This window comes from Oncorhynchus gorbuscha, linkage group LG17 (genome assembly GCF_021184085.1).
Source record: "Oncorhynchus gorbuscha isolate QuinsamMale2020 ecotype Even-year linkage group LG17, OgorEven_v1.0, whole genome shotgun sequence".
Classification (NCBI taxonomy): domain Eukaryota; kingdom Metazoa; phylum Chordata; class Actinopteri; order Salmoniformes; family Salmonidae; genus Oncorhynchus; species Oncorhynchus gorbuscha.
In genome coordinates, this window is record NC_060189.1 from 51,290,820 (window position 1) to 51,316,668 (window position 25,849).

General features: G+C 42.8%; 2 protein-coding genes and 1 long non-coding RNA gene across 5 annotated transcripts in view; 2 read left to right on the forward strand and 1 right to left on the reverse strand.

The window, feature by feature from the left end:
* Nucleotides 1–9,445, forward strand: part of LOC124001574 — a 22,307-nt gene extending 12,862 nt beyond the window's left edge. Inside the window, exons 2-7 of one of the 2 annotated variants that reach the window (XR_006832812.1) lie at nucleotides 1,117–1,232; nucleotides 1,413–1,580; nucleotides 3,819–3,983; nucleotides 5,787–5,898; nucleotides 6,067–7,028; nucleotides 7,575–9,445. Coding sequence is in view for 1 of the 2 variants with exons in the window: in XM_046308481.1 (XP_046164437.1) it covers nucleotides 1,117–1,232; nucleotides 1,413–1,580; nucleotides 3,819–3,983; nucleotides 5,787–5,898; nucleotides 6,067–6,968 (1,463 nt within the window). In the remaining variant the exon portion in view is untranslated. Of the gene's footprint in view, nucleotides 1–1,116; nucleotides 1,233–1,412; nucleotides 1,581–3,818; nucleotides 3,984–5,786; nucleotides 5,899–6,066 lie in introns of both variants that reach the window. The other variant, XM_046308481.1, reaches the window with a different exon arrangement.
* Nucleotides 2,884–13,444, reverse strand: LOC124001577. The gene is made up of 4 exons (XR_006832813.1): nucleotides 13,187–13,444; nucleotides 6,055–6,227; nucleotides 3,780–3,842; nucleotides 2,884–3,243 (listed from the first exon to the last, which is right to left on the reverse strand). It is a non-coding gene; the product is annotated as an uncharacterized LOC124001577 (long non-coding RNA).
* On the forward strand, nucleotides 13,030–24,300 carry LOC124001576 (zinc finger protein 19-like). 2 transcript variants are annotated; one of them, XM_046308483.1, is made up of 4 exons: nucleotides 13,030–13,527; nucleotides 13,905–14,035; nucleotides 14,850–16,039; nucleotides 23,603–24,300. In XM_046308483.1, exons 1-4 carry the CDS (start codon nucleotides 13,260–13,262, stop codon nucleotides 23,691–23,693), a joined length of 1,680 nt encoding a protein of 559 aa, XP_046164439.1. In that variant the 5' UTR covers nucleotides 13,030–13,259; the 3' UTR covers nucleotides 23,694–24,300. The 2 variants fall into 2 exon arrangements, with proteins under 2 accessions (XP_046164439.1, XP_046164438.1); XM_046308482.1 differs by lacking the exon at nucleotides 23,603–24,300 and having other exon boundaries at nucleotides 13,035–13,191; nucleotides 13,294–13,527; nucleotides 14,850–16,775.
* Nucleotides 24,301–25,849: the final 1,549 nt, after the last annotated feature.

Genomic DNA, 25,849 nt, shown 5'->3' on the forward strand with positions numbered 1-25,849 from the left:
CACCTTGCCATAAGGCAAAAGTGATAACAAAGTGGCTCGGGGAACAAAACATCGATATTTTGGGTGCATGGCCAGGAAACTCCCCAGACCTTAATCCCATTGAGACCTTGTGATCAATCCTTAAGAGGCAGGTGGACAAACAAAAACCCACAAATTCTGACAAACTCCAAGCATTGATTATGCAAGAATGGGCTGCCATCAGTCGGGATGTGGCCCAGAAGTTAATTGACAGCATGCCAGGGCAGATTGCAGAGGTCTTGAAAAAGAAGGGTCAACACTGCAAATATTGACTCTTTGCATCAACTTCATGTAATTGTCAATAAAAGCCTTTGACACTTCTGAAATGCTTGAAATTATACTTCAGTATTCCATAGTAATATCTGCCAGAAATATCTAAAGACACTGAAGCAGCAACATTTGTGGAAATTCAATATTTGTGTCATTCTCTCAAGTTTTGGCCACAAGTGTAGTAGGAACTCTGCTGTATTGGATTCTGTGGCCAGCAGTGTTGATCATTTAGTCCGTTTTGTTGCGGGTATGTACAAGATCACTACAACACCCCACCACTGTAAATCCATCATTGGCAGATTGTTTGTGAAATAAGTGTACAAATTAAAAACATAAAAGAACGCCACATCAAACGTAACACACACTGCGGTATGATGCAACAGAGCAGCGCCCCTTCCTCCTTATTGGTAATCTCAATGCCTTTGGATGAATCCAGGAACATATCTCAGTCTGTACTACAATGGTGCTGCCCATGCTCTCACTGACTCATAATGGGACAGATACAATGTGATGTCTGTCTAAGTCTATGGTCTTGGTTAGTGTTTGGATAGTATGCAATACTTACCCTGCACAATTTGTTTTATTTTACAAGTCAATTAAGACTGTTCTTATTGCACAAAGACCGTATCATATTCTAACCATATTTCCAATTGTAATACTTATAAAAGGATGTGATGCATGGAACATAATCAATAAATAGTATATGAAGTTAGGTGAAGTGTTACCTTACATCCTTGTCAAATGTAGACTGTCATTAGTGTACAATATACCGTTGATCATTGAGAGTTGCTAACCTAACCACCTATTTTCCCCCAACCACTCACTCAGGTGAAGGCCACAGGACCTTTGTGAAGCCAGCGGGATACAATACATGGCGAGATGACCAACCAATCACTGTTGATGAGGGGAGTGGAACCTCAACCCAGCATGTTAACGTGATAGAGGTCAGTGTCATAGTGTAACAGAACGTTACAGTACATCAAATGTGTCCTGTTTATTTCAGAAAGACTCCCCTCAGCTATTCATGTAAATCCTTATTTATCTGCCATAACAGAGCTTGTGAGTTCACTGCGACATTGTTATCCAGTTAAAATGCCTTTAATAACATCCTCTCTTTGTGTCAGTCTGCAGATGTAGAGGCTGCAGGTCCTGGAGGATCGTCTCTGGTCAAGCAGGAGAAGTTTGAAGGAGAGGAGGACCCACGGTACAACAGAGACATCCACCCTGTAGCCACGGAGGACCTACACACCGCTGCCGCGCCCAAGCCTAGGACACGGCACAGCATCACGGAGGTCAGTGGAACGCCCAACGCCGTCCTCAAGTCAGAGACAGACACCGAGACTTTAACTGTAACCAAAAGGCTTTTACACACAGGATCTGACCTCAGGTCAGATCCAGAGAGACTGGGGACACTGGGCTGTTCTCCTGCTCCCAGTTCAGAGTATTTACTTTACGGTAACCCAAGCCCGAGGACAGCTCCATCCAATCGGGACTCAGGTGACACATTCGAGAATGGCAATGATCCGTCTTGTTCTTACGCTATAGAGATGGACCCTGGTAACATATCCTTGGGTTTAGAGACACAGACTGATCTGTCTAGAGGGGAATGGAACCGGTACAGTAGTAGTGTATACTCTGAAGGGTGCGAAGATAAGAAAGGGGAGGTTATAGTTGTAAATGACGTAAAAGTGGAGGGCGACGCTCCTCCGACATGGAATGTAGATGAGACTCATTTAGGAGGACACTCACAAGGCAAAGATTTCTTTGATTACAGGGGAAGCTTAAAGACTAATCTAAATGTCACCACCCACTACGCTTTACACAATTTCAGGGATTGCGACCCAGTATCCACGTTGATGGCCCCTTCGGATTCACACGACCGCATCCTTTTCAATCAGGTATTGAACTCAAAGGACCAAAGGGCCAAGGCGCAGGGTGGGTGTGCAAAATCAGGTAGTAGTAAAGAGAAACGGTTCCTCTGCATGTTCTGTAACAAAGGCTTCAGCTGCCTCCAGAATGTTGAGATCCACCAGAGGGTCCACACAGGGGTGAAACCCTTCAGCTGCCCCCAGTGTGAGAAGAGGTTCTCCCAGGCTTGTGACCTGAAGAGGCACCAGAGGGTCCACACAGGGGAGAAACCATATAGCTGCCCCCAGTGTGAGAAAAGGTTCTCCCAGGCTGGTGACCTGAAGAGGCACCAGAGGGTCCACACAGGGGAGAAACCATTTTGCTGTACCCAGTGTGACATGCGCTTTGCCCTGGCTGGCAACCTGAAGATGCACCTGAAGGTCCACACCGGAGATTCTCAGAGGGAAGCAGCAGAAAAACCATTCCACTATAACATAGAAAGTAACCATTCCACTCAATAGCTTCTGATGTTTAGATCAAACCCTGCATTAAATATAAAGATTCATTTTGGTTGTTAGAAGAAAAGGTCCACAGATGCATTTGCAATAACGAGAGTAACAGATTTCATTGTTGAATATTGTGTCCAGACATTGTGTGATATATATAAAAAAATATGTCTGTTACATATTGTTTGTACTGTGTAGGCTATATGATGTTCACAAATGCCCATTTCATTACTTCCATTCAACTACTTTATTTTTCCTAAGACACTTTTAATGAGGAAATGAATGCAGTTTATCAAGTTCATGCAGATTTTTGTTTTGTTGTAACATTACATGCAAGTCATTTAACAGATTTTCTTATCCAGAGCGACTTAGTAGTGCATTCATCTTAAGATAGCTGGGTGAGACAACCATATATCACAGTTGCAGGAAGTCATTGCTTTGTTCTTTGTACTCCATGGAGTTGTCAATCAACCGTGATGTGGTTTTGGAGCTGGCAGGACTTCCCCGAGAGGAAGAACAGCTCCGTCTTGTTGAGCTTGAGGTGGTGGGCCGGGTACGCAGAGAAACACGTATGTGTGGTTTTCCAATGGTGTATTTAAAACTTGTTTTATGTTGAATAAACACAAAATTCAAGACTTTAATTGAGACTCTCTTCAGTACACATCACATCTGATCGTACCCTATTTTGCAAACACACAACCACACTTTATAACAAATTAGGGCAGGAATTGCCAGGGACCTCGATACAATATCACAAAATACAATATGTATTGCGATTCAATACTGTGATTTTATAGCTGTTCCATGGTTCAAACATTTCTCACCATAAGTCTGTTGCAGAGGGACAAGAGTTCCATTAGAACACTTATGGAAATAAAACTAGTGAAAACAAATTGGCTCCCTATTTTAAAAAGAATATGGAGAACAAACTATGAAGCAAAACACCTACAGTACACCAATAAATTAGTCAGGTTTGTCTGACTTTTGACTTATAATGGACTTCTTTTTACCCACAACATCATATTAATGTCTGTGATGGGTTTAACAATGAAGTAACTAATGACAATATAGGATTCAAACGTAGCGGGGATTCGTAAACACTTCATGTTGAAAATGTGTTTATCTGTGTGTACGTACCTGAGGGAGTGTACGTCTCTGTCACCTGTCTTTTTCCAGGAGGAGGAGGGTCCAGAGGTGCTGCTGGTGAAGGAGGAGGGGTGTGAGGAGAGTCTGGGGAACCCTGAGGGGACCATGGACATGGAGGACAACCAGACTACACCTCCTCCTGAACCCCCAGAGGAACCAGCTGAGCAGCACAGGACCACACACAGTCTCACTGAGGTGAAGCCACTGAACTACTGTCTGTATGGTATTAGGTCAGAGCCTGTATCCACAAAGCCGATCTAGGATCAGTTTAGGATTTTAGATTATAATGAATAATGCTACAGTTGAAGTCGAAGTTTACATACACTTAAGTTTTAGTCATTAAAACTTGTTTTTCAACCACTCCACAAATTTCTTGTTAAACAAACTATAGTTTTGGCAAGTTGGTTAGGACATCTACTTTGTGCCTTTTTTATATCTCTTGGAAAATTCCAGAAAATGATGTCATGGCTTTAGAAGCTTCTGATAAGCTACTTGACATCATTTGAGTCAATTGTAGGTGTACCTATGGATGTATTTCAAGGCCTACCCTCGAACTCAGTGCCTCTTTGCTTGATATCATGGGGAAATCTAAAAAAATCAGCCAAGATCTCAGAAAAAAGAATTGGAGACCTCCACAAGTCTGGTTCATCCTTAGGAGCAATTTCCAAATGCCTGAAGGTACCATGTTTATCTGTACAAACAATAGTACGCAAGTATAAACACCATGGGACCACACAGCCGTCATAATGCTCAGGAAGGAGACGCGTTCTGTTTCCTAGAGATGAACGTACGAAAAGGTGCGATAAGTGCAAATCAATTCCAGAACAACAGCAAAGGACCTTGTGAAGATGCTGGAGGAAACGGGTACAAAAGTATCTATATCCACAGTAAAACAAGTCCTATGTCAACATAACCTGAAAGGCCGCTCAGCAAGGAAGAAGCCACTGCTCCAAAACCGCCATAAAAAAGCCAGACTATGGTTTGCAACTGCACATGGGGACAAAGATCATACTTTTTCGAGAAATGTCCTCTTGTCTGATGAAACAAATATAGAACTGTTTGGCCATATTGACCATCGTTATGTTTGGAGGAAAAAGGTGGAGGCTTGCAAGCCGAAGAACACCATCCCAACCGTGAAGTACAGGGGTGGCAGCATTATGTTGTGAGGGTGCTTTGCTGCAGGAGGGACTGGTGCACTTCACAAAATAGATGGCATCATGAAGGAAGTAAAATTATGTGGATATATTGAAGCAACATCTCCAGACATCAGTCAGGAAGTTTAAGCTTGGTCGCAAATGGGTCTTCCAAATGGACAATGACCCCAAGCATACTTCCAACGTTGTGGCAAAATGGCTTAAGGACAACAAATTCAAGGTATTGGAGTGGCCATCACAAAGCCCTGACCTCAATCCTATAGAAAATTGTTGGGCAGAACTGAAAAGGCGTGTGCGAGCAAGGAGGCATACAAACCTGACTCAGTTACACCAACTCAGTCAGGAGGAATGGGCCAAAATTCACCCAACTTATTGTGGGAAGCTTGTGGAAGGCTACCCAAAATGTTTGACCCAAGTTAATCAATTTAAAGCAATGCTACCAAATACTAAATTGAGTGTTTTTAAACTTCTGACCCACTGGGAATGTGATGAAAAATAAATAAAATCTGAAATAAATCACTATTATTATGACATTTTCACATTCTTAAAATATATTGGTGATCCTAACTGACCTAAGACTGGGCATTTTTACTCTGATTAAATGTCAGGAATTGTGAAAAACTGAGTTTAAATGTATTTGGCTAAGGTGTAGGTAAACTTCCGACAAATTCTTACAGACACTTTGGATACTGTCTTGATTAATTTGGTCTGAAGTGTCAAATAATCAAATTAAGTAATACATTTGCATAGCAATCCCTCATTGCCCAATCAGAAGATGCTCCATAGCAGGGTGCTCATATCAGATTTCTTGATCCAACATCCTCTCACTCTGTATCTCTTACAGTCAGTAGACATGGAGGATGGGAAGCCTGATCTGCTGCTGGTCAAAGAGGAGACAATAGAAGACGGACCAGAGAGAATTGATCTGCTGAGTGGACTAAAGATGGGGGAGCAAGGTAAGGGAGAAGTACATAAAGCCTACATACAGTAATAGATCTTCAATGGGAATAGTGATGCACCTGGCTATGATTTGAAACAATATACGAACTTGACAATGAAAAAATCTCCATATGTAGAGTTCTCTGCCATGTTTGTAAAGTCTATTTTCTAACCTCTTCCTGCAGGTGGTTGGTTGGAGGCTAACAGAGGAGACTGGACGGCCATCTTGGATTCCCAGACCCAGACGGGTGCAGTCAAGGGCCCAGGAGACAACATCACAGAGCAGGCCAGGACCAGACGCGACATAGTGGAGGCCAGTGGATGGGACAACGTCCTCAACTCTGGGCTGGGGCAAAACAACCAGAAACAGACAGTCAAACACAAAACAACAACCAAACTTATTCTCCAAAACAACAGACTGGCTGAGACCAGGGCGAGGGGTAGATTTGGTCCGCGGGGACGGGGAGGTGTCCATATGCGTCAGGAGAGATCAGACTCGGCTAGCGATGCTCCGTCCTGCTCCTATAGTTGTGATTCAGAGAGACTGATTTCGCCTCAGGTTAACCCCCTAACAGGTGCTGCCTTCAGCCTGCCTTCTATAGGATCTATCAACTGGGACATGGACCCTGCGACAACACAGACTCTCCCTGGCCTTCATCCTCCTCACACTCTACTAATGGTAAACCAGACCTCAGACAATATCAGTGCCTCAACACTAAATGGCTACACAAGCCCATTGACAAATGACAGTAGTAGTAACGCTATCAGTAGATCCGGTGGCAAAGAGAAGCGCTTCCCGTGTTCGTTCTGTGGGAAAGCCTTCCGTTTCCCCAAACAGGTGGAGATCCACCAAAGGATGCACACGGGGGAGAAACCGTTCAGCTGCCACATGTGTCAGGACAGTTTTTCACACTTGTCCAGCCTGAAGAGGCACCAGAGGGTCCACACAGGGGAGAAACCATTTGGCTGCCACATGTGTCGGGCCAGTTTTTCACACTCGTCCAACCTGAAGAGACACCAGAGAGTCCACAGAGGGGAGAAGTCCTACAGCTTACCTAGTGTGAGAAGAGGTTCTCCCACCAGCTGAAGATGCAGCTGAAGGTCCACAGGAGAGAGGCCGTTCGCCTGTACACACTGCGGGGAAGAGGTACTTCAGGATACACCAGCAGAAATTCACATGGCCCATGTATAGAGTATAGCCATCAAATTCATCTCTGGACCTCAATGCCAGTTCCACAGCATTTTTTTTCTCCATTGTTCTCCTCTAAATCAGACAATGATTTAGACCTGGGACACCAGGTGGGTGTAGGGCTGTTAGTTACAGTGACCGCCATAGCGGCGGTCACGTCTCATGACAGCAGTCAAACTCCACGTGACCATTTAGTCACGGTAATTAAGCTTCTCCAAGCTCTCATGGTGCTGATGATCATTAGTAGCCTACCAAACTTGCTAACTGCCTAGTGCTCAGCACTCTGTTGTCCCTCTTATCTCTCTAACACCAATGCAAATGTAATCAAACACTTCATGAGAGCCTATGTTGCACAACATTTCTATAGACTATGCAATTGCTTGAGAAAACAGAGTGATGGCCTCCATTTAAAAAGAGGATCCCATCAGATTTCTACAGGCTAGGCCTACTATATTTATTTCTCAATTTTCCTAATATTAAGCACATTGTTTCTCTTTACCACAGGAGTACAGCCTACCTGGCTGGCATGAACCACGGGAAAAGTGTCCACCATTAGCTATTTAAGTGTATTTTCCCCCCCTGCCTCTGTTTTGAGACAGGTCCATTCTAAATCAAAACTCATTTCACACATATATTATTTAGTGTATGTAAAGACAAGATTAAATCAAGAATAGTCTGATGGGTGACAATATTAGCGTTTCATTTCTAAATGATGCACAGCATGTGGAGTAAAGCAAGAAACAGCACATGCCTTTTTCAAATCATAGTCACACACCTCATGTAGCCTAGCCCATAGGCCTATATGTTTCGATAAGGTTTGTATCACATCTAAAGTAGCCAAATAACTTCTTAAAATGAAGCACATTAATCCACGTTACAACAGGTGTAGAGCCTGAGTTTCAAGATTCTAAAATGCACCTTTTATAATAAAAGGATTCCATGCATAAAAGCTTTTGCTATGAGAATGGTATTTTCCCGCTAATGGAACATTCACACATTGCTGCACTTACAATGTGAAGAAATAGCCTAATAGTTTATTAACATTTTAAGCTATACATCCTGATCTTTTTCGTCAGCCTCATTGCTTAAAAAAGGTTTTGATGCTAGTGGTTGTATTAATTTGGGATCTATCACATCCCACAACTGTCCCAGGCTATTTCTCGTGCAGAATAGGTCAACTTTTGTACTATGGGGGATAGTAGATTGACATAGGCTAGTGCTTTTGCTGTTTTGTTAGGCCTACTCATCTTGTTGGCTGACGAAGTAAATGTGGACAGTTCTTCCAATATCTTCAATATGCGCCTCGGTATTGGATAAGAACATACACAGTTGCATCCCCGACGTGTCCGTCTTCACTTGTAGCCTGTGAGAAAGAGCTGATCACGTGATGGAAAACCATGTGAGTGAGAGGTGCTTCAGAGCACCCAGCCAGAAGGAAATTATAATTATTATATTCAGCCCAAGGGCACAACAGCCACTGGCCGTAAAATGCATGGATTTTTTTTTAGGGGGCATTACGGCCACACAAAGGGGATGCCGCCGGGAAATTCTAGGCATTATCAAGTGCTTGTCAAATTTTAAATGAGAGACTGATGAAGTGTGTACAGCCTGCACAAAAAAAAGAAAGCAGAGCTCATGCCTTTAATGCACATTTTTTCAAATCGTCATTAGTCACATCATGCAGCCTTACAATGTATTAAAACTCCTAACATATAGCTAAAAGTTTCACAACATTTACATAACTCTAAATAAAGCATATATAAGGAGTACCGGTTTCTTTGTTAACCGCTCTGTAAAAATGCTTCACTAATGAAGTGACAACTATGTCCCTTAGGTTGATTCTGGTGTTTTATAGTGAGAATGCCTTAATTAACTTGAGAAAGTAGTGAAGATATGTGTAATGTTGAACATGTCCAAAGTATTGTAAAAATTAATTTTATCCAAGCGAGGGTACCAGTTGTACAGAAAAGGTAGGGTTAAAATAGTGAGTTGATTCCACTTACAGTTTAGCAGACACTCTTATTCAGAGTGACAGTGCATTCATCTTAAAAGCCCAATGTATCTGTTTTTATCTCTATCAAATCATCTCTGGGTAACAATTGAGTACCCTACTGTGTAGGCTTGGGCGGTATACTGTGTACTGGGGCATTTGGAAATAGGCACGGGATGTTTTTTCAATACCATTAACTATTTTATATATTTGAATATACTTGTCACTTATTGTTTGTGCAATAAAAGTATTGTACTTCAACATTGAGTGTGACCATTTTGATGACATAAAATACAAAATTGATTGATGACTGACTTGGTTATTTTTGTGTCATTGCAGGGACTGAGTTTCCCTTTTCTCCGTCTAACCAAAATATTATGCTTAATTCTTGAAACCATTTTTTTTCAAATAAAAAACTACAATGGCTCCCTATTGTTGGGTAGTTGAATCATAGTGTTAGAAATGGGATAGACTGTGGTAAACATTTTATAATATGTCATGTTAATTCTGTACAGTGCCTTCGGAAAGTATTCAGACCCGTTGACCTTTTACATTACAGCCATATTCTAAAATGGATTAAATATTTTTTTCTCCTCAATCTACACACAATAACCCATAATGGCGAAGCAAAAACGGGTTTAGATATTTTTGCTGATTTTATAAGTATTCTGACCCTTTACTCAGTACCTAGTAGAGGCACCTTTGGCAGCGATTACAGCCTCGAGTCTTCTTGGGTATGATGCTACAAGCTTGGCACACCTGCACTTGGGGACTTCCTCCCAATCTTCTCAAGAATACTTTCCTCAGGCACTATATGCTTGTCTGTACAACTTTACAGTCTGCAGTCCATGAGGACCAGGTGTTGCTGGCAGGAGAGACTGGACCTCTGAAGCGGCTAGTCACAAACCCTGGCCCCAGATCAGAAGCCATCGCTGTTCTTTCCTGAGTTGGAGCAGGAACCAAACCGTAAGGGACAGACACTCCACAACCAGTGGACAAGGGGACTGAACAACCTCAGTCCTGGTGGTCATCAGAGAGACAGAGGCTCCAGTCAACAGCCCCAGAGCCGGGCCTGGGGCTTAGAGATAGGAACAGGAGGGTCTATGATAAACACCACAGTATCGATAATGAACAGAGCTGGTCACCCTGGGCTTCAGAATTCACAGAGAGTGGTGAGACCGGTCATGGAATATTCTAATCAAGTGAGAGAGACTCATTTTGTCAATCTTAATTTAAGATTGATTAATTATTGCAATAATGAAACTGTCAACCCCACACTCATGAGTGTTGGACCGAGAGCTTAACCTTACAGAAAAATGCATAGTTCTTACATGGTACATTTAAAAATGCTTAGTCATAGCTGGTTCCACCCCTCCCAAGCAGATCGGGGGGGCATCATGAGCCACCTCATGGTTATCTGCACTAGGTGTTGCTTTACCCCCAACTCGGCTCAGTTTCCCAGATACAATGAGGGGTTTGTTCTACTCCTCCAGGCTCTATCTCGGGTCACACACACCACATCTTGTCTATGGAATGCAGTCTTTAGCCATCATCAATCAATTGTCAGCTCAAGCCCCAGAGGCCCAACTCAGTCCCACAGACACAGGTTGCATCAAAGCATAAACAGTATTAAACAAACTTATAATTTTTCTACCATAGACGACCCCCCCCCCCCCCCTCTGTTGGTAGTCTGTCTTCTCCTTCAGGGTCTCGTCTAATGCCTGGTGACTGGGTTCATAGAAAGCCTGAATCTGTATCTAGGCTTCCTCAGTTACCTCATGGTTACCCCACCAATACAGACAAGGTGAATGTCCATCCTGACCCTAAGAGGTACCTAGCCTATAACACAGCACACACAACAACACCCAAACAATGGCTAGAGGTCAAGGGGGGGAGCTCAAAGATGAACCACCTGAGACCGTTGGCTCCTCTTCTGGTGTCATTGGGTCACACAACGTGGGAGGCCCAGATTTAGGACAGACGGCGACAAGGAGTATGACTGCTCCACATGTGGGAAGCGATTCGCTAAGGGGAACTATGGGAGCACCAGACCGTTCACACCAAGGAGAAGCCTTTAAGTGCAAACTACAGGTAACTGTCACCACAGACCAGATGGCCTGCCCAGCATTTTTATACATGACCCTGTTAATTGCTTAATTAACTCAGGAACCACACCTGTGTGGAATCACCTGCTTTCAATATACTTTGTATCCCTAATTTACTCATCATTTTGTCAGTTCAGTTAACTTCTCCTTCCTGAGAGGCCATATCAGTTTCTCAATGTCATGTGGTAAATGATACAAATCTAAATAAAAGTAAACTAATGCGAGATTACCATCCTCTGCCATATGAACACATTGATACACCATGATCCATTGAGATGAGCGCAGGAGACAGCCTATAGGCCAGTGCAGCAGTAGGCCTATAACTTCCATTGCTCTCACACTGAGGATTGGTGATCACCAAGGGGGGGGGGGGCATTGTTGTGAAGATTTTTGAGATGGATTACTGTGAGTAACTCTAATTATAGTATAGTATAATTTACAATGGATGTTCAAAAGCTTCGGAGCACACCAAACAAAGACAAATGTCATAAACAAATCTTGTTTCTCACAAGTGTAGCAGGTTGTGAACTCTGCAAACAATGTGTCCACTCCGAGAACGAGAATGTAAATGACTAAATCAGTGGCGACCCGTCATTCAGCCCCACATTTCTCGTAGATGTTCTAGGAAAATATTTTTTGAACGATCATCCAACTCGGAATTGTAAATTCTGTAACTCGGGCCTTTCGAGAGAGCTATGACCTGAAGATCACTGACAGCATGATTCATAAATTATGTAATATGCCAGGGAGATATGTATACTGTAGCTAAGAAAGTAATAAAGTGTATGTTGTGTAGTAAGGTGTTAGTAGCCTATGTGCCTCATCCTAATAATTTGGTCTATTTTCACCTCTTAATTGTGTCTACTGTTCTGACTTGGTGGTGCACATGTTGCCTGTAACCTGTTTTTGAGAAATGTAATAATCGAATATTGCAATAGCTTTCATTGTCTGCCCTTTATTTATCCTACGGTTCTGACTAGGTGTACAGGGAGAACACTGTAAGACCAGCCCACCCAAGTTCCGAATTCTGTTGCTGTACATTTCAAAAGTGCTGAACAAATAGTTATATTGACTAGGTCCGTCTTAGCTCCCTCATTAATGTCTTAATCTAAATTACAGATTGCCTCATCCCGCTTGTTGTCCCCTTGTGCCATAGTTTGTACATCTCAATTGTCAGTAGAAACCACATTTGTTAAAGCAAGTCAGCTATGTTTTTCTAAAAGGCAGTAAATGAGGCTGAATTAACTGTTTCGCTGCCAGACAAGGCTCCGCTGATAGCCAGGTGTAGCAGTGGTAAGGTGTTCAGGACTGATGTTGGGACAGCTTTATATAGGCCATAACAGTTTGTGGGCACCATTATTGCGCAATTCATGTATTGTGACTTTGCTGGCATGCAGCCCACATAATGTTTTTGCCCCACCAAGATGTACATGCTAAAATCGCCACTGACTGTAATTAACACATGCATTAACAGAAATTAATGTAACCAAATGAAGGGCATTAATGGTACATTTCATACTAGTGACATATGTAATGGGGACTCTCAATGGTGCAGCGGTAGAACCAAATCTTTTCAGGCCCCCGAGGGGGGAAGAGGCGTTGTCGTGTCTTCTTCACGACTGTTGGTGCGTGTGGACCATGTTAATTCCATAGTGATGTGATATTTCACTAACGGTATGTATTTACTAAGTTTAATAGGTTCACGACTATGCCCAAGAAGCAGCCAATATTTTAGAGCGAAGCGTTGTCAAGCTTAGGTGCCAGTTCCGGTCAAAACACTGTGTTTGCGCCAGCCGAAAAGAGAGCCCTGGACTTGTTGTTAGTAAAACAGTACCGTACTTCAACCACACCCTTTGAGCTATGACGCACGCCAATAAGATCCTTTCTCGTCAGTGTAAACGGAAGTGAACAGTGACCAAGAAAAATTTCCACTTTAGCGTTTTAATTTGTTATTTAGACGTTTATTAACACCATGGAACTCAGCATATTACTACTTTAACTGCACGGCTTCACATACTTACTTCAGGTAGTGTTTAATTCCCGTTGGAGACAGGGCTTGGTTAATAGATGTTATCTAGGTAACGCTAGCTAACAATGGCTAACTGTATGGTTTTTCACACTCAAATAGCCTCCATCATGGAGGTGTTAGCAAATGCAGCCGTGGCAGAGATCTGTAAACTCGTAGACGACGACTATGCAGTCATCCGTTTGGAAATGTCTCAAAGCCAGAAAGAAAACAGAGGATTGCGGAGGAAACTACAGCTACTGGAACTGAAGGTGGCGCGGGAGCGCGCAGAGCGCGTCCTCGCCAGTCGTCCCAGTAGTGTCAAGATCCTCGACCGATACAGAGGAATGGCAAGAGGTACATTTTGCAGAAGGCCGAGGCTGCGGGAGCTGTGGCCCCGTTCGCCTCGGTGCATGTGGCTTTAGATGCGTCAACCACATTATAGTTAACCAGAATTGGGTCTCGGTCAGTAGTTGGATAGTATGCAAGAATTCACCTGATTACTTAGATATCTTGCACAAAGGCACAACATAATATTCTGAATTTTCTATATGATGCATGGAACATAATCAATTGAACTATAAATTGACCTATACATAGTATGTCAGAAAGTTATGAGAAGTGTTTCCTTACATTCTTGCCAATTCTAGACAGTGTCCACAGTGTACAATATAGCGAGTGATCATTGACAGTACCTAACCTAACCACCTCTTTTCCCTCAATCACTCTCTCAGGTGAAGGACATCTCACTGGAGGCCACAGGAGCTTTGTGAAGCCAGTGGGACACAATACATGGAGAGATGACCAACCAATCACTGTTGATGAGGGGAGTGGAACCTCAACCCAGCACGTTATCGTTATAGAGGTTAGTGTAATAGTGTTGCATTAACAATTAGTTACTTTGTAAATCAAATGTGGCCAGTTTTTTTCCCCAGAAATTATTATGTCTGCTCGCAGATTTTCCAAAAATGTATATTTCACTCAGCTCTTCACAGAGCGAGGTGGAATAGGCTATATAGGATTCGTAGTTCTTTGATTTTGTGCGATTAATTGACCAGCTATGAAACAAAACGGAGGAAGTACTTTTAAAATAGCTACTGCAGCATTTATTTGACTATAAATGTGATCATACTTGACTATTTATATTCACAAAAGCGAGTGAAAAGCTCGCACTGTGGAGCCCTGACCACCCATCAACGTGGCTGGTGAAATAGACTTTTTACACACCAATGCCAAATTCTATCTGCATTTGGCAGGTGGGGGGGTGTGTTCATTTTAGGCCCTGCATGTAACTATAAGTTCCTTGAATTTTACTTTCACCGGTGCCTTTTTATTATCTGGATAGACACTTGTGGTTTCTAGCTAACGTTACACCAATCAAAGCAGTGTTGTGTGAAGTGAAGCAAAAAATGTTACTTTCTGACCACTTCTACCATGGAAAGTTTCATTCAAATCAAAAGGAGTGCGGTCAAAAAGTGATTGAAATTAAATGGAATGCCCCATAGGGTAGCTTGTGAGACGTCCCTACGACATTGTTGTCGTTGTTGTCTTTTGACCAATCACATCACATCTTTTCACATCAGATCTTTTTCAGAGCTGATCTGATTGGTCAAAAGACCAATTATTGAGAAAAAATATCGGAATTGGGCTTCTGTCTAAATGCAGCCTTCTTGTGTCAGTATGCAGATGCAGAGGCTGCAGGTCCTGGGGTTAAGCAGGAGAGGTCTGAAGGAGAGGAAAACAAACAACACAACAGAGACATCCAGACTGGAGCAGCGGCTGGAGTGGTTCCCCCTGTGGCTACAGACGACTCTTCCACCACCCCATCGCAGCCCAGGACGCTACGCAGCATCACGGAGGTCAGTGGAACGCTGAACGCCGTCCTCAAGTCAGAGACCGACACAGAGACTTTAATTGTAACACAAAGGCTTTTGCACACAGGATCTGACCACAGATCAGACCCAGAGAGACTGGGGCCACTGGGCTGTTCTCCTGCTCCCAGTTCAGAGTATTTACTTTACGGTAACCCAAGCCCGAGGACGGTTCATTCTCATCAGGACTCAGGTGACGTGTTAGAGACTGGCAATGATCCGTCTTGTTCTTACACTACAAAGCTGGACACTGGCAACATTCCCTTGGGTTTAGAGACACAGACTGTTCTCTCTAGAGGTGATTGGAACCAGTACAGTAGTAGTGTGTACTCTGAAGGGTGCGTAGAGGGTCTGGTCGTAGATAAAGTGACTGTGAAAGTGGAGGGCGATGTTCCTCCCACATGGAATGCAGATAATCACCTAGGAGACGGACACTCACAGGGCAGAGATTTCTTAGAAAACAGGGAAAGCTTGGAGACAAATCCAAATGTTGTTATCCACTCCCCTTTACACGCATTCAGCGGTCGCGACCCAGTGTCCACGTCGATGCGGCCTTCCGATTCGTACAGCCGTGTCCTTTTCGATCAGGTATTGAACTCAAACGACAGGGCTAGAGCCCAGGCTCAGGGAGGGGGAGCCACGTCAGGCAATAGTAAAGAGAAACGGTTCCTGTACAAGTTCTGTAACAAAGGCTTCAGCTGCATCCAGAAGGTGGACATCCACCAGAGGGTCCACACAGAGGAGAAACCATTCATCTGTACCCAGTGTCACATGCGCTTCGCCCAAGCTGGCACCCTGAAGAGGCACCAGAGGGTCCACACAGGAGAGAAACCCTTCAAATGTACCCAGTGTCACATGCGCTTTGCCCAGGCCGGTGACCTGAAGAGGCACCAGAGGGTCCACACGGGGGAGAAACCCTTCAGGTGCCCCCAGTGTGAGAAGAGGTTCTCCCGCCAGGACCAGCTGAAGATGCACCTGAAGATCCACTTGGAAGAAAGGCCGTTTGCGTAGCTACCTCAGGGTGCACCAGCAGAATAACCATTCCACTCTATAACAGACCAAGAACGTAACCATTTCTACTTGATACTGTTGCTTCTGATATTTAGATCAAATCCTGCATTAAAGACAAAGGTGAATTTTCATTGTTGTCAACAGAACAGATCCACAGATGCATTTGGAATAACAAGAGTAACAGATTTCAGTGTTGAATATTCCTGGGTAGAATATTGCATCCAGACATTGTGTGACATATAAGGCATATTATAAGCCTAAAAAGTCTGTTACATAATGTGTTTGTACTGTTTAGGCTATATGTTTTATTACTTCCATTTAACTACTTCAATTGTTTCCCAAGACACTTTCTATTTGTTATTAAAAATATAAAAAAATACCCCCTTTTTTTCACCAATTTCGTCATATCCAATTGTTAGTTTAAGTCTTGTCTCATCGCTGCAACTCCCGTACGGACTCGGAAGAGGCGAAGGTCGAAACACAACCCCACCAAGCCGCACCAATGTGTCGGAGGAAACACCGAACACCTGGCGTGCACTGCGCCCGGGCCGTCACAGGATTCGCCAGGACTTCCCGTCCGGCCATACTCTCCCCTAACCCGGACGACGCTGGGCCAATTGTGCATCGCCTCATGGGTCTCCCAGTCATGGCCGGCTGCGACACAGCCCGGTATCGAACCAGGATCTGTAGTAACGCAGCTAACAGTGCGATGCAGAGACTTGCGCCACTCGGGAGGCCCCCAATACACTCCTAATGAGAAAATGTATGTGTATTTATTGTTGATACGTGTATGTGTGGTTTTCATATGGTGTATTTAACACTTGTTTGTGTAGCCCTTTAGACTCGTATCTGTATACGGGTTGAAAGTGGCAGATTTGGCCAATGATAAGCACCTAAATTCTAATGCAGTGGCTGTGCAGTAATATGCTATAAATGACGTCAGTGCTCAGGCTCGGTTTGGGTTTTGACTGACAGCAGTTCTAAACTTGAGCACAACACCCAACAAGTAGCCCCCATCGCTCCCGCTAATTTGGCAACGTTTTTGTTGTCTGAGTGAAGGAAATGCTGTAAATTAAGAGGGCTGAATCTATTTTGAAAGATGAGATGTTAAGGATTATAATAAATACCACTTTGATGTCATACAAGCAAGCCAAACACTCATCCAATTGTGCACTTCACATTTCCATATCATAAAACTCATGTCATATACAGTCGTGGCCAAAAGCTTTGAGAATGACACAAATATTAATTTTCACAAAGTCTGCTGCCTCAGTTTATATGATGGCAATTTGCATATACACCAGAATGTTATCACGAGTGATCAGATGAATTGCAATTAATTGCAAAGTCTCTCTTTGCCATGCAAATTAACTGAATCCCCCAAAAACATTTCCACTGCATTTCAGCCCTGCCACAAAAGGACCAGCTGACATCATGTCAGTGATTCTCTCATTAACACAGGTGTGAGTGTTGACGAGGACAAGGCTGGAGATCACTCTGTCATGCTGATTGAGTTTGAACAGACTGGAAGCTTCAAAAGGAGGGTGGTGCTTGGAATCATGGTTATCTGCAAGGAAACCATGGTTATCTGCAAGGAAACACGTGCCGTCATCATTGCTTTGCACAAAAAAATGGCTTCACAGGCAAGGATATTGCTGCCAGTAAGATTGCACCTAAATCAACCATTTATCGGATCATCAAGAACTTCAAGGAGAGAGGTTCAATTGTTGTGAAGAAGGCTTCAGGGCGCCCAAGAAAGTCCAGCAAGCGCCAGGACCGTCTCAAGTTGATTCAGCTGCGGGATCGGGGCACCACCAGTACAGAGCTTGCTCAGGAATGGAAGCAGGCAGGTGTGAGTGCATCAATGAGGCGAAGACTTTTGGAGGATGGCCTGGTATCAAGAAGGGCAGCAAAGAAGCCACTGCTGAGTACTGGGGTAAAATAATTTTCTTTGATGAATCCCCTTTCCGATTGTTTGGGGAATACGGAAAAAAGCTAGTCCGGAGAAGACAAGGTGAGCGCTACCATCAGTCCTGTGTCATGCCAACAGTAAAGCATCCTGAGACCATTCATGTGTGGGGTTGCCTCTCAGCCAAGGGAGTGGGCTCACTGGTGACGAACAATGCCTTTTCCAGCATGATGGAGCACCTTGCCATAACGCAAAAGTGATACCTAAGTGGCTCGGGGAACAAAACATCGATATTTTGGGTCCATGGCCAGGAAACTCCCCAGACCTTAATCCCATTGAGAACTTGTGGTCATTCCTCAAGTGGCGGGTTGACAAACAAAAACCCACAAATTCTGACAGAGTCCAAGCATTGATTATTCAAGAATGGGCTGCCATCAGTCAGGATGTCGCCCAGAAGTTAATTGACAGCATGCCAGGGTGGATTGCAGAGGTCTTGAAAAAGAAGGGTCAAAACTGCAAATATTGACTCTTTGCATCAACTTCATGTAATTGTCAATAAAAGCCTTTAACACTTATGAAATGCTTATAATTTTACTTCAGTATTCTATAGTAACATCTGACAAAAATATCTGACACTGAAGCAGCAAACTTTGTGGATATTAATATTTTTGTCATTCTCAAAACGTTTGACCCACGACTGTACACTGAGTGTACAAAACATTAGGAACACTCTTTCCATGACAGACTGACCAGGTGAGTCCATGTGAAAGCTATGATCCCATATTGATGTCACTTGTTAAATCCATTTCAATCAGTGTAGATGAATGGAAGGAGACAGTTTATAAAATATTTTTAAGCCTTGGGACATAATATTGAAGTGCTATTGATCGGTGTATGGTGTGTGTCAGGTGCACCAGTTTGAGTGTGTCAAGAACTGCAACGCTGCTGGGATTTTCACACTCACAGTTTCCCTTGTGTATCAAGAATGGTCCACCGCACAAAGGAGCTCCAGCCAACTTGACATAGCTGTGGGAAGCATTGGACACAATATGGGCCAGCATCCCAATGGAATGCTTTCGACACCTTGTAGAGTCCATGCCCTCCCGACGAATTGAGGCTGTTCTGAGGGCACTAGGGGTGTGCAACTTAACAGTAGGAAGGTGTTCCTAAGGTTTTGTACACTCAGTGTACAGCGTCAACGTTTCTGATCACTATGTTTGATGTACAGTTACAAGATGTGGCGTCATAACCTGTTCTGAACAGAATGAGCGTATAGCTATTCGCCACAGAACACGCACCTGAATGCACTCATGACTTTCTATGCTCACCAAAATTACAATCTGTTTCTCTGAAATGTCTTGTGAAAGCCAAACACTGTAATATCGTTTTTTATAACTTAGCTAATCATGTTGGCAATAGATCTGCACCTGACCCAGATTGCCATTTTAAAATGGTCCGGTTTTGGTTTGCGATAACAGCATTTGTGTGATGGCGAGGCTGCAGGGTTGTGTTCCAAACAAAACGACTACAAGTGTGCTTGCTGCAGTTCCTCAACGGCACAGCTAGGAGAGCAACTACAAGGTGCTTCTTTAAAAGAATTGAAATGATGTTGGAACTGTGTACACTTTGGACAGGTGTGTTGCCAGTTAGTCCTCACTCAAACCCCTTGTCATTTTTTGTTGCTCCTACCCAACATTTTCCAGGAATATTCTTGTCATCTTACTGAATGTATCAAGAGTATTTTCTGATTTTCATTATTAACAAATGCAGTAAGAAAAAGTATAGTAAATATAAAATGCACATCAAATGAACAGTGTAATGTTGCGATTCAGTCTTGTCTTAGGTGAACTGTTGTGTCCTCTACTTTGGACGCAACGGTTATCATGATCTCAAAACTGTTCCCTTTCATTTTCTACTGTGCATTTCATATTTCTTCTGTAAGAAACATTTAAATGTATCCACATCCTTATACAGTGCCTTCAGAAAGTATTCATACCCCTTGACTTATTCCACATTTTGTGTTACAGCCAGAATTCAAAATGGATTAAATATGATTTTTTTTTACCTCACCCATCTACACACAATACCCCATATTGACAAGGTGAAAACATGTTTTCCGAAATGTTAGCAAATGTATTAAAAATGAAATACAGACATATCTACATTACATAAGTATTCACAAACCTGAGTCAATACTTTGTAGAAGCAAGCAGCGATTACAGCGTTGAGTCTTTCTGTGTAAGTTTGCACATTTATTATTTTCAAGAATTTTGAAGCTCTGTCAAATTGGTTGTTGGTCATTGCTAGACGAGCATTTTCAGGTCTTGTCATAGATGTTAAAGTAGATTTGAGTCAACTGTAACTCTGGCACTCAGGAACATTCACTGTCTTTTTGGTAAGGAACTCCAGTGTAGATTTGCCAATATGCTTTAGGTTGTTGTCCTGTTGAAAGGTGAATTAATATCCCAGTATCTGGTGGAAAGCAGCCACTTGCCAGTGCTTAGCTTAGTTTATTTTTTATCCTGAAAAACTCCCCAGTCCTTAGCTATGACAAGGATGCCCAAAACATGATGCAGCCACCACTATGCTTGAAAATATAGAGTGGTACTCAGTAATGTGTTGTATTGGATTTTCCCCAAACATAACATTTTGTATTCAGGACAAAAAGCCAATTGCTTTGACACATTTTTTGCAGTATTACTTTAGTGCCTTGTTGCAAACAGGATGCATGTTTAGGAAAAATGTTTTATTCTTTACAGGCTTCCTTCTTTTCACTCTGTCAAATAGGTTAGTACTGTGGAGTAACAACAATGTTGTTCATCCATCCTCAGTATTCTCCTATCACAAGGACGCCTGTATCTTTGTAGTGACTGGGTGTATTTATACACCATCCAAAGTGTCATTTAATAAATTCACCATGTTCAAAGGGATATTAAATGTTTTTTCTTTTTACCCCTCGACCAATAGGTGCCCTTCTTTGCGAGGCATTGGAAAACCTGTAGGGTACTGAGATGAGGTAGTCATTCAAATCATGTTGATTTCATGTTGATATTATTACACATGCAACTTATGAGACTTGTTCAGCAAATTCTTACTCCTGAACTTATTTAGGCTTGTCATAACAATGTGGTTGAATACTTATTGACTCGTGATATTTCAGCTTTGAGTTTTTTAGACATTTCTAAGAATTTCTAAAACCATAATTCCACTTTGACATTATGGGGTATTTGTATGTAGGCCAGTGACTTAAACATCTAAATTTGATACATTTTGCATTCAGGCTGTAACACAACAACATGTGGAAAAAGTCAAGTGGTATGAATACTTTCTGAAGGCATTGTAGGCCGTGGAAAAGGGTTAATAAACATAAAATGAGACTTTTCATTCTAAGACTTTCATTGAGACTCCCTTCAGTAAACATCACACTCTATTCTGCATACACTGACAGCACTTTATAACCATTATACACTTACTAAATATACCTACACTAACAAACACCTACTGTACATGTCAAAATAGTTTTTAGTCAGGTTTGTCTGCTGATTCATTTTTACTTATTATAGTGGACTTATTGTTACCCACAACAACATATTTATGTCCACCATGATGGGTTTAACAACAAGGAAGTCATTCTGTAACTACAGTACAGGACTCATGTAGTGGGGATGGGTGAAGACTCCATGTTGAAAGTGTGTTTATTATCTGTGTACGTACCTGAGGGAGTGGATGTCTGTATAACCTCTCTCTTCCAGGAGGGGGAGGGTCCAGAGGTGCTGCTAATAGAGGAGGGGTGTGAGGAGGGTCTGGGGAACCCTGGGGGACCATGGTCATTGAGGACAACCAGACTACACCTCCTGAATCCACAAAGGAACCAGTTGAGCAGCACAGAACCACACACAATCTCACTGAGGTGAGCCCACTGTGAACTATTGTCTGTATGGTATTAGATCAGGGCCCGTATCCACAAAGTACCTCAGAGGAGGAGAGGTGTGGGACCATGCCTTTGAATCATCAAAGTATTAAAGAGTGTCAACTAATCAAATCAACTAACATGCTTGCATAATACTCAACACAATCCCTCATTGCCCAATCAGAAGATGCTCCATAGCAGGGTGCTCCTTAAACAGTGCCTTGCGAAAATATTAGGCCCCCTTGAACTTTGCAACCTTTTGCCACATTTCAGGCTTCAAACATAAAGATATAAAACTGTATTTTTTTGTGAAGAATCAACAACAAGTGGGACACAATCATGAAGTGGAACGACATTTATTGGATATTTCAAACTTTTTTAACAAATCAAAAACTGAAAAATTGGGCATGCAAAATTATTCAACCCCCCTTAAGATAATAATTTGTAGCGCCACCTTTTGCTGCGATTACAGCTGTAAGTCGCTTGGGGTATGTTTCTATCAGTTTTGCACATCGAGAGACTGACATTTCAAGGGGGCCGAATACTTTCGCAAGGCACTGTATTTAGGTGTACATATTCTTATTCCATCCCTTTAGATTTGTGTGTATTAGGTAGTTGTTGAGGAATTGTTAGATTACTTGTTAGATATTACTGCACTGTCGGAACTAGAAGCACAAGCATTCACTACAATCGCAATAACATCTGCTAACCATGTGTATATGACCAATTTTTTTTTAAATGACATCAGATTTCTTGATCCAACATCCTCTCACTCTGTATCTCTAACAGTCAGTAGACATGGAGGATAGGAAGCCTGATATGCTGCTGGTCAAAGAAGAGACAATAGATGATGGACCAGAGAGCATTGACCTGCTGAGTGGACTAAAGATGGGAGAGCAAGGTAAGGGAGAAATACATATAGCCTACATGCAGTAATAGATCTTCAATGGGAATAGTGATGCACCTGGCTATTGTTTTTTTCCATAATTTTCTTCATTCAACATTTTTTATCAATACAGCTGATCTTTACATACAAAAACACACATTATAATGTTAGAATTTTACCAGGTAATTGACAACAAAAAAAACTCCACATGAAGAATTCTCTGCCGTGTTTTTAAAGTCCATTTTCTAACCTCTTTCTACAGGTGGTTGGCTAGAGGCTAACAGAGGAGACTGGACGACCATCTTGGATTCCCAGACAGGTGCAGGTGTAGATTTGAGGTGTGTCCGTATGCTATGCGGCGGGAGAGAACAGACACAGACTCTGCTGGCGATGCTCCATCCTGCTCCTATAGTCGTGATTCAGAGAGACTGATGGGGCCTCAGGTTAACCCCCTAACAGGTGCTGCCTTCAGCCTGCCTTCTATAGGATCTATCAACTGGAACATGGACCCTGTGACAACACAGACTCTCCCTGGCCTTAATCCTCCTCACACTCTCCTAATGTTAAACCAGAACTCAGACAATGCCAGTGCCTTAACACTAAATGGCTACACAAGCCTGATGACTAATGACAGTAGTACAGATGCTACCCGTGTTCGTTCTATGGGAAAGCCTTTAGTTTCCCCAAACAGGTGGAGATTCACCAGAAGATACACACGTTCGGCTACCAAGTGTGCTAGGTCAATTTCTCCCACTCCTTTAACCAGGAGAGGCACCAGAGGGTCCACACAGGGGAGAAATCCTACAGCTGCCCTCAGTGTGAGACGAGGTCCACACTGGAGAGAGACCGTTTGCCTGTACTCACTGCAGGAAGAGGTTCTCAGAGAGGAGCTACCTCAGGATACACCAGCAGAAAATGCACACGGCCAATGTATAGAGTATAGTGACGTGATGTAGTACTAGTTAGTTCATTCTGTCATTTTGGATGTAGTAGGGAACTGGATGAGAAGAACTGAGGAAAGAATGAGTATGATGAGGCAGAGTAGATATGGTGATGGTTGGTGTGATTGTGTCTGTAAAATGCTTCACTGATAAAGTGACAACTATGTCCTTTTAGTTTGATACTGGTGTTTTATAGTGAAATAATGATAGTGCCTTAATTAATGTTTTCTTGACATGAAGTAGTAAATATCACATACATTTTTATTTGTCACATCCCCCGTGTCACCTTACCGTGAAATGCTTACATAACCAACAATGCAGTTCAAGAAATAGAGTTAAGAAAATATTTGCTCAAAAAATAAAATAAAAACTAACACAATTACATAACAATAACAAAGCTATATACAGGGGGTACCGGTACCGAGTCAATGTGCGGGAGAACAGGTTGTTTGAGGTCAGTTGTACATGTAGGTTGGGTGTGTAATGTAAGGTTTAACCTTTTCCAAATTATTCGAAAATTAATTTCATGAAAGTGAGCGTACCGGATTTACAGAAAAGGTAAAGTGTTACCATAGTGAGAAAAGTTATTCTACTTGTCACATTTATCGTTTTGTGCAATAAAAGTGCTGTACTTCACGTCATGTGAGTGTATGACCATTTTGTATGACAAATACAAAATTGACTCTGCTGACTGACTTGGTTATTTTAGTATCATTGCAGGGACTGAGTTTCCCTTCTCTCTGTCGAACCAAAACATTATACTTCATTCTTGAATCAACACATTTGTGTTATTATTTTTATAAGAAACTCCAATGGCTCCATAGTGTTGGGTACTTGAATCACAGTGTTAGAGATGGGCTTGACTGTGATTAACATTTTATAATATCATGTTTCTGTGTGTACAGCAGAGTTTATTATATAAACCTTTATGTTCTTCTGTACAATTTGTGTTTACAGTCTGCAGTCCATGAGGACCTGCTGACATCTGGTGTTGCTGGTGGGAGAGACTGGACATCTGAAGCGGCTGGCCCCGGATCAGAACCCTGGATCAGGAGCTGTTACTCTTATTTCCCGAGTCGGAACATGGATCAAACCACACGGGGCAGAGACTCCACCACCACACAGAACACAACCAGAGGACAGGTGGACTGAATAACCTCAGTCCTGGTGGTCATCAGAGAGACAGAGGCTCCAGTCACCGATCCAATCTGCAGCCCAGACCCTTCTCTTCACAGTCTCAGTGCAGGGATGAAGCAGGGCCTGGGGCTGATAGACCCTCCTATTTCTATGATACAAACACCACAGTATCCATGATGAACAGAGCAGGTCACCCTGGGCTTCAGCCTTCTCAGAGAGTGGTGGGAGACACCCCTGGTGGTAGTTTTCCTCAGCTTCCTCAGCTACCTCAAGGTTACCCCACCAATACAGACAGGGTCAGGATGGGTGTTCACAACGAGACGTACCTAGCCTATAACACAGCACACAATCCCAACAACACCCAAACAATGACTAGAGGTCAAGGAAGGAGCTCAAAGACTAACCACCTGAGGTCGGTGGCTCCAGCTTCTACCACCTTTGGTGTCACTGGGTCACAACGTGGGAGGCTGAGCATTAGGACGGATGCAGAAAAGCCGTACGCCTGCCCCACGTGTGGGAAGCGTTTCGCTAAGGTGAACTATGTGAAGCAGCTCCAGACCGTTCACACCAAGGAGAGGCCCTTCATGTGTAAACTATGTTACAAGAGCTTGTCCTTCCTTAGTAACCTCATCAGACATAGGAGTGTCCACAATGGGGGGAAAACCATAGCATTGTGGCTTGAGATGTACACAGAGAATATCTGGGACCCATTCTTTAGCTGAAATATTCCAGTTATCATGTGAAGTGTCCTGAGGTAAGAGTTTTTTGGGGATTACTAATTCCCTCAATTGAGCATCTGGGTGCGCTCACATGATACAGACATGTTGTTTGTTTTGCTGGCGTTGTAAAAAAAAATACGCTGTCATTGAAGTGTAACAGTATCAGTTCGTACATAAATTCACGCTGGCTATCTACGCCGATATAATGACCGGTGTCAGTAAACGTTGGCAAAAATATATATTAAATTGATGCCAGCAGCACAGTGACAGTCAACAACGCTCTAGATAACATGAA

Bases quoted from the DNA above. Each gene is read 5' to 3' on its own strand.
- LOC124001576 (XM_046308483.1), top strand. From the start codon at position 13,260: ATGGCTAACTGTATGGTTTTTCACACTCAAATAGCCTCCATCATGGAG. The intron at 14,036-14,849 runs GTTAGTGTAATA...TTCTTGTGTCAG, and splicing joins AGCACGTTATCGTTATAGAG to TATGCAGATGCAGAGGCTGC. The intron at 16,040-23,602 runs GCCGTTTGCGTA...CACTGGAGAGAG, and splicing joins AAGATCCACTTGGAAGAAAG to ACCGTTTGCCTGTACTCACT.